At 47.9% G+C, this 8,519-nt stretch overlaps 1 protein-coding gene across 1 annotated transcript; it reads left to right on the top strand.

Annotated features, from left to right (window-relative positions):
* Window positions 1-201: 201 nt before the first annotated feature.
* Window positions 202-7,861, top strand: LOC133766261 (cold shock domain-containing protein E1-like). The gene is made up of 2 exons (XM_062199970.1): window positions 202-310; window positions 7,387-7,861. The coding sequence occupies exons 1-2, from the start codon at window positions 202-204 to the stop codon at window positions 7,704-7,706; spliced, it is 429 nt and encodes a 142-aa protein (XP_062055954.1). The 3' UTR covers window positions 7,707-7,861.
* The last annotated feature ends 658 nt before the right edge of the window (window positions 7,862-8,519 follow it).

The raw sequence follows: 8,519 nt of genomic DNA, 5'->3' as shown, positions 1-8,519 counted from the left end.
TTTAATTTCTTTGTAACTCCCTGGAAAAGGAAGACTGTGCAGCTAGCACGCATGGAGTGCCCAGTAGTTTGGGCATGGTTTAAGGAGGTTTGATCCTCCTGAGACTCTGTATGGTGTAGCTCCATCCCCACTGTACAGACCAAGAGACAGCATCAAAGTGGTGGAGGAGAGCTCCTTCAGGGTCGCACAGCTACGAGGAGGATGACCCGGAATCTGAAAACAGAAGCTGGGCTCCAGATTCAGCAGTTCTCACACTCGCTGCAACAATCAGTACAACCTACAGAGGAGGCCCCTGACAGAGGAATTACGGGTAATGTGTATGAGGTGGCACAGCCAGGAACTGGCCGGGCTAAAACATGAACACAGGCTCACAGGCTGTTAAGGCTGCCTATCTCAATATGCGGACAGGGCTGGCACTGAGCCTTGTGGTTAGGATGCCCACATCCCACTTCGGGGTACCTGCTTTCAATTCCCAACTCCTGCTATTGACTCCAGTGCAGATCCTGGGGGGCAGTGCTGATGGCTCAAGTTACTGGGTGCCTGCCACCCTTCCAGGAGACCTGGATTAAGTACCCAGCTCTCAGTACTGCGGGGGCAATAGTGGGGGTGTCCAACCTGGAATTTAGGTTACATTACAGAAAACAAGCCAGTCTTCATTTCCTGCACTTTAGAATTCACAAGAGTCAGTTTCCATGGACTGTTTGGCCTGTAGGCCTCTCATACTGAGCCCTTCACAGTATTATTGTAGTTAAGCCTCAGAACAATAGCCATTATTCTACCTATTTTAGAAATGAGGAAGCTGACCTTCACAAAGTTGTGTAAGAAGCTGTGTCCAAGACCCCACAGCCGGTCATGAGAGGACCCAAGATTCCCACTTTGGCTGTGGACTCTGGCACCGGTACTCTTCAACACATCTTCGAGTGGCCACTAGCTTTCTCTTCCTAGAGGACAAGCTGGAGAGCAAAAGGGACACAGGACAGGACAGCAGGTGCACACTGCACCTGTCCCAGGCCAATGGAGGTGTCCGAGGCAATCCTCTGCCTCTAGGCGACACTGTCTCTCTCTCATGTTGTTCTCATGCGTGTCTGTGGGCCTCTGGGCCCACTCCCCACCACAGGCCCCCAGAATGAGCTAAAAGGACAGTATTTTTGTAGGTTCACAGCTATCTGTTACACAACAAAGTACAGACGCTTGCTTTTTGGTGTTCCCAAAACTGTCTCAACATCCGACTGCTTGATCTTGCACTGTGGGCTGGCTGCGGCATCCCAGAGCAGGAATGAAGAAGACAAACATAGGCCTTTCTGTTGCTATGGGACGGAGGTGGAGGGTTCCATCTCCAGCAGTTGGGATCCATTATTCTCAACAATGAGAACAAAGACCATACAGACTTGGTTTTGCCCATGCTCCAGCCCCAGCGCCAGCCATAATCCATCATCACATGGCTCCTGCACAGCTCGTCACATGGTGCATAGAGGCAGCCAGCACTGGGGAGAAGATTCTGCTCATCAACAGATCTGATTTCACCTCACTGCCCCCGGAGCTGTACCTACCGAGGAACCTGCCCCACACCCGTCTATAAATGTATCACCAGGGGTCAGTGGCGAGGGACAGCCAGCTCATTCCACGACCCATTACACAGCTGCCCTGAGATGTACAGTGCCAGCCAACTAATGGAGCTCAGGGCATCATTAGTTCCCTGGAAAATGACATCTTCCTAGAGGCTGGAACAGGCTTCTCCATCCTGAGAACAGAAGCCACTTGTGCCTGGAGGCACTGTCATGCCACACCAAGTCACAGAGCAGTGTTTGTGGGGGCAGGAGCGAAGGTGGAGGTGACAAATGAGGGCAGAGGGCCTAGCTGTATGTCCCAGGGAAGTCTCTTAAATGTTTTTCTTTTATTTTTGTCTACTTGAAAGGCTGAGCAAGAGAGACAGAGAGACAAAAAGAGACATCTTCCAGGCCCCAGTTTACTCCTCAACTGCCCACTACAGCCAGGGCTAGACCAGGCCGAAGCCAAGAGGCAGGAACTCCATCCAGGTCTCCCACATGGTGGCAGGGCCCCAAGCACTCAAGTCATCACCTACTGCTTCCCAGGATGCATTAGCAGGAAACTGGACCAGAAGCAGAGGAGCAGGACTTGAACTGGCACTCAGATACACGAGGCTTAAGCGACGGCACCTCAATGCCTGCTCCCTGGGGCAGTCTCGTAAATGTTGTAACTTTCAGTCTGCTTCATCAATTACATAGCTAAAACAATGATAGCACCTACTGGGCTTTGTGAGCACTAAATGAGATGATACGTGAAAAGTGCTTGCCCAGCAGCTGCTCACAGCAAAGGCTTAATAAACGTTAGCGGGGAAAAAAAATTATTATTATAGCATCAGTGCTAAAATAACCATTCCATTCCATTAATTAGGATATAATGTATTCATATAATGCATATGTAAAATATTAATATAATAACAATTACATTATATGTTATTATCTCATCTGTCAAATGAAAGCTATCTACTCATATATTGCCTAAAATCAAGGGAATAGAGTGGAGAAAAGCAGAACAGAACAGAACTACAGTGAATGAAGCCCCTGCATTCCTAGGTCAAAGCCAAGGTCAAGACATCAGATTGCAAACTTCCTTCTCTCCAACATCACCCTTCATCTCCAGCCAAGTCTGAGGGTGCCACTGAGTCCAAGGCAGGGAGCGACGGTCAGGGTCATTTCCCGCCATCCCTGAGATGTTCCAAACATCGCCCCCTGCTTGCCCTGTTTATTTCACTCTATGTTGGTTGTTCTTCTAGTGAGAAGAAGTCCTTCCTTCTAGTCCTTCCTTCTCCCCCAAATCCCCAGCAGCAGTCTGCCTAGAGGAGGAGACTTCACAGGGGGCTGGCACTGCAGGTGCCATGCACAAGAGACTCAAAAATCCAGAGCTGGAAAAAAGAAGGCGGGGGTGTCTCATGAATCACCATCCACCCATGCAAAATCAATACCACCAGGGTGGAGACAGAGCATGCAGGGCTGGCCCCCTCTGTGCAGGCTGCAGCAGTTACTGTTTCAGCTAACATAACATGTGAGTGACAGCTGAGTACAATGGAGAGAACTGATGACTTCAGCCTCACTCATGGGCTGGGGCTATAATTCACCATATTACTGCCCAGAGTTCAATATCAGTTATGGTTTCTCATCAGTCCTTCCACACCCTTCAGCTAGCCCTCCCCTGCCCTGCACTCCACAGTTTTGTTTCTAAATGCCGTTTTTTGGTAGGCTTGTGAAGGGATGGACAAATGCTGACCTCAACAGACAGCTGCTCCCTTCCTGGGTTCCTCAGTGTCTGTCTCTGCATGTCTCTCTGTCTCTGTCTCTGTCTCCAACTTGGCCCATTTTTAAACAACACCTAGGTTTCCCCAAAGCAGGGTCAGAAATTCCACCCTACCTGGGGCCAGGTAGACCGCGTAAGTGACAGGTGAGCCTCCAACTTCAGGAAGCACTGCTTAAAGCGCTTCTTTTATTTATCCTCTTCTGCACAGCGAGATTCAAGCCATCAGCAGCAGCTCTAAGCTACAGGAGCCTCCAGCCTGTTTGCACCCAGCTTTCTCCATCGTTTCTCCTCTCATTATCATAGAAAACAACTCAATTAAGACTCTTTTCCGGTCTCCCTCAAAGCGAGTGATTGGTACTTACCACCTCAGCTCGAAACCTCAAAAACCATGCCTTTGCCAGACCCTACAATTAGGCAAGCTAAGATTTGAATAAGAGCCAGTAAATTTCCCTGCATTATTGATTTTCACTAAGCGTGTGGCACATTGTATTTTCTCGAATTGAGTGGAGATACTTGTTTTCTTAGCACTCAATCGATGTTTCTCCTGCATCACTCCAAGGGTGGCCATGAATCTGTGTCACAAGGGATGAAATACTTCTCAACAGAAACATCCAGATCTTCCAGGAGCCAGTGCTGTTTCCTAGTTCAATCTTCGGACCCCTTCCCCCACCTGAGAAATTCCAAAATAAATTTCTTTCCACCTCTAAATCTCCTTGCTCCTTATTCTTTAAGTTTCCTCTTTGCCAAACACAGCAAGCATTGCCTCTGGCTGTTTCACTGTGATAATCATCAGTAAGGGAAAGCCTGGAGACTGGGTTTATTTGGGATTTTTCTTTTTGATTTATAGCATATTGACCCTCTCCAGAAATGGCAAGGATTCTTCTGAATTAGCAAACCTAGGATAGACATCAAACTCACGTGGAGAGGCCAATCAGCCGCTGATGGAGTAAGTATGTTGACAAGAGGCATCTCCTGGGGTGATTTGAGCAGGCTAAGAAATGGCTAGGATTTGGAAAATTGATGAACTTTGCTAACTGCCAACTGTGCTTCCTACCTCACCCAAATCCCCCAGGACCTTCCTCCAAAATAGGCTGACTTGTTCCAAAGTTCCAGAAAATACTTGTTCACAGGAATATTCCATGCTTGTGCTATCCCACATGGTAAGCACTAGCCACAGGATACTTGTAAGTATTTGGAATATGGCCAGTACAAATAAGAATTTCACATTTTATATTGAGCTATAAACTTTAAATTTAGACTGAATTTTATTTTCCATGTTAATTAATTTATATTTAATGGCCCTGTGTGGCTAGTGGCTCCCATATTGGATGGCCTAGGCCTACAACAACAATATGTATTTAGGAATTCTCCTGCTCACTTCTCTCCTCAGTTATGATAAAAATCATCAGGAGAATGGGCCAAGAGCAGCTTCCTGCAACTACTGATATGTTGTTGAGAGTACAGGGGTCACATTGGGACCATCTGAAAATACTACCAAGCTTCGTGGGGCAGGCGTTCCCACAAGGAAGGCAATCATCAGTGTTTTCGTGCGGCCAGCAGGTGCACACTCTTCCCTCCATGGGTAATTCTAGTGATGAAAAAGCCAGAGCTTATGTGGCCGGCTCAGCTGAGGAAGCAGGCGCCTTGCTCTGTTCCCCTCCTCCACCAGCCTCCCTAGGGAAACCCTCCAGTTCATTCGAAAAATAAACAGGTGGCTAAAGATGCCTGTTAATCTCGCTCCTCTTATTTTTATCCTGAAGATGTTAAGCAAAACCAATTTTCCTCACATTTCCATCTCTCAAAGAGGAAAACAACACTTAATCATTTGCTTAGGTCTGGGTGCCCTACTCCCAGTTCCCTGTAATTCTCAAGCCCTTACAGAGTGATTGCTTTATCTCCTTGCTTTTGTCCTATAATAGTTTCCTTGAACATCAGCTCATACTTTTTGTCCTAAATTTACTTATTTACTTGTACAGGGAGGTTTATACCCCCTAAATGAAGAAAAACACACAGATCTGATGTCCCAGTTATATATTTTCTACCCTACTATTAGAATTTTAAATAAGGAACATACCTGCATGTGCCTAACACCGTCCCACTGACCCCCTGAGTCTTGGAGTTTATGTTTTGAACAACACTGCCAGTTATCTTGAAGTTCAAGGACAATTATCTGTACATTTTCCCCCATTTCACTTCAGTTTCCCATTGAAATATGTATAACACACCACTTCATGTGAAGCTACAGGGTAAACATTGCACCTGCCAAAAGAGTAGGGTGTTGGATCAATTGGGGACTTCTTTGTTCCTGGGAATCTGGGGACACAGCCCATTGGCTCTGAGTGCCAGAATTCCCATCGGACCCTTGGTGACTCTACCCACTCGCCCCACAACACAGAACTGCAGCCTCTCAGCCCCCTGCTGCTAAACCCTCCCAGGCCACCTAACCTCCATGACTGACCCCACTTCTGCCCATTCTGGACGCCCAACGTCCTTCACATCCAGCCCGCTCTGACCTCCACGATGCTAATCTTGCCTGTCCGACGCACAGCCGCCCCTTGCCAGCAGTCATCCCCTGGCCTAATTTTACTACTCTTTCAGAAACAATTCATTGAATTAGCCTATAAACCCTCCATATAAAACGGGCAATTATCGATTGCTGCCACGCCACAGTTCCACCCTCGGTGGATTCCAGGGCCACTTAATCACCTGGCAGGGCTCCCTGCTAAACGCAGGGCAGGTGCTGGTCAGCCCGGACCCTCCCACCGGTGTCTGACCTACGCCGCTGTGGGCAGACCATCAGAAGCGAACCCAGCTCAAGGGGACTCACTGGCTTGGCCTCTTGTGTCACCTAATATAGCCCAAGCCTACATTTCTGCAAGAACCTCTGAGTGGATGGGCTTCGCCTAGAGTTGCTGCTGTCCTGCAGGAAGAGCCCCAGAACAGAATCTGTACCAGAAGCCCCTAATTTAGAGGACTCATTCATTCAACAGATACAAAGAGACTTCAGAAACTTCATGGATTGTGCGTCTTATGGGAAAACTATGCATGGCTGTCAAAAAAGTTTACACCAAAACAACTGATCCTTTAATTCCATTTCTCCATGAAGCTTTTGAAGTTCCCTCGTATACTGTGCACCTGCTACCTGCAGGCCCTTGGAACAATGGTGAACAAGGCAGACGAGGCCCCTGCCCTAGGACGGGGGGGGACTATTTCTAGTTTAGGAGACAGACAATATGCTGAATTCAAGAAACAAAGAAGAGGTTCGAGGTTGATCAGGGTTGTGCAGAAGGTAGACAGGCAAATAAGAGAATCAAAGTGTGATGGGGGATGACAGCAAAGAGCTTATTTTAGTGGCAATACCACCATTACTAAGTGCAGCTGCTTTATAAGAGCTGGCAAAACTCATCCCTTACTCTGGACAAGCGACTGCCATCCATCCATGAGTCCATACATCTGCAATGGCTGTGATGTCAAGAGGGTCCCCTCCCTCCAGCTGTGCGGTCCTGAAACTGCAAGATTCATTTGGGGGCCATGTTTACAGGATGGCCAAGGGAGGCTTCTCTGAAGAGCAGACACTGGGGGTGAGGCTTGAGGGCAGGAAGGAGGCAGCAGTGCTGGGAGTCAGGGAGAAGCATCACGGCCCAAGAGGACAAGGACTATGGCCTGGGATGCGGAAGGGCCAGGCCTGTTGGAGGAACAGGAAGGAGGCCAGTGTGCCAGCACATGGGCAAGAGGCAAAGGCAGCAGGGTGAGGTGGCCCCACAGGGAGGGAGTAGGTGCAACAGGCTCCACAGGCATAGGCCAGAATTAAGACTTGGTCCTAAGCATGTCGGGAAGTAAATGACATGTTTTCATTGTTGATTTGAGAGACAGCTCTGATCCACTGGTTTATTCCCTAAATGCCTGCAATAGCTGGACCTGGGCCAGGCTGAATCCAGGAGCAGGAAACTCAATCCTGGTCTCCCACGTGGGTGACAAGGACCCATGTATTTGAGCCCTAACCTGATGCCGCCCAGGGTTTGCATTAGCAAGAAGTTGGAGTCAGGAGCCGGAGCTAAGATTTAAATGCAGGAGATAGCAAGAAGCTCTTTGTCCACGTGAAAGAAGTTCAGGATGGTATTGAGCTGCAGGCAGGAGATGAGGTGGAATTCTCAGTGATTCTTAATCAGCGCACTGGGAAGTGCAGCGCCTGTGATGTTGGACGGGTTTGTGAGGGCCCCAAGGCTGTTGTAGCTCCTCGACCTGATCGCTTGGTCAATCGTTTGAAGAACATCACCGCTGATGATGCCAGTGCTCCTCGCCTAATGGTTCTTCATCAGCCAAAGGGACCAGATAACTCAACGGGATTTGGCGCAGAAAGAACGATCCGTCAAGCTGGTGTCATTGACTAACCACATCCACAAAGCACATCATTAATCCACTATGATCAAGTTGGGGGGATTCTGGTGAAAGGTTTTGAGTATCTCCCTCTTTATCCCTCCCAAAATCTGGAATACTTATTCTATTGAGCTGTTATACCAGTTTTAACACCTTCCTCGTGTTATGTTTAAAAAAATAAATAAATTTAAGAAAACCATTTTAAAATTAAAAAAAAAAAAGATTTAAACTCAGGCCATCTGATGAGGGATACGAGGCATCTCAATTGGTGTCCTAACCACTGGGCAAAACGTCCACTCCTAAAGTGGTTTTAAGCAGAGAAATACCATCATCTGTATTTTTAAAACAATCCCTGTGGCATAGCAAGTCCCAGCTGCTCTACTTCCAATCCAACTCTCTGCTGTGGCCTAGGAAAGCAGTAGAAGATGGCCCAAGTGCTTAGGCCTCTGAACCCACATGCAAGACCTGGAGGAAGCTCCTGGCTCCTGGCTTCGGATAGGCACAGTTCCAGCTGTTGTGGCCATCTGGGGAGTGAACCAGCGGATGGAAGACCTCTCTCTCTCTCTCTCTTTCTCTCTCTCTCTCCCTGCCTCTGCCTCACTGTAACTCTGCCTTTCAAGCAAATAAATAAATATTTAAAATTAAAATTTAAAAAAATTATAAAACCATCCCCATGACTGAGTGGAGAAGCTCTTAGAAGTTCCAAGACTAGAAGCAAGAAAATAGGACTCAGGACAAGCCAGGGGTTCACACCTCCAGCTGCACATGAGAAACACCTTTAGAACACAGCCAGTGTTCTCACCTCACCTCCACAGACCAAGCTGGCT

The sequence above is a fragment of the Lepus europaeus genome, chromosome 9 (genome assembly GCF_033115175.1).
Source record: "Lepus europaeus isolate LE1 chromosome 9, mLepTim1.pri, whole genome shotgun sequence".
NCBI classification, from domain to species: Eukaryota; Metazoa; Chordata; class Mammalia; order Lagomorpha; family Leporidae; genus Lepus; species Lepus europaeus.
Note: the sequence above shows the minus strand (reverse complement) of the source record. Positions and strands in the feature narration are given on the sequence as shown.

What these genes read in the sequence shown, in the direction of transcription:
- LOC133766261 (XM_062199970.1), top strand. Translation starts at nt 202, where the DNA reads ATGACCCGGAATCTGAAAACAGAAGCTGGGCTCCAGATTCAGCAGTTC. An exon ending in CCCTGACAGAGGAATTACGG is followed by an intron (nt 311 to 7,386) that starts GTAATGTGTATG and finishes ATTTAAATGCAG; the next exon opens with GAGATAGCAAGAAGCTCTTT.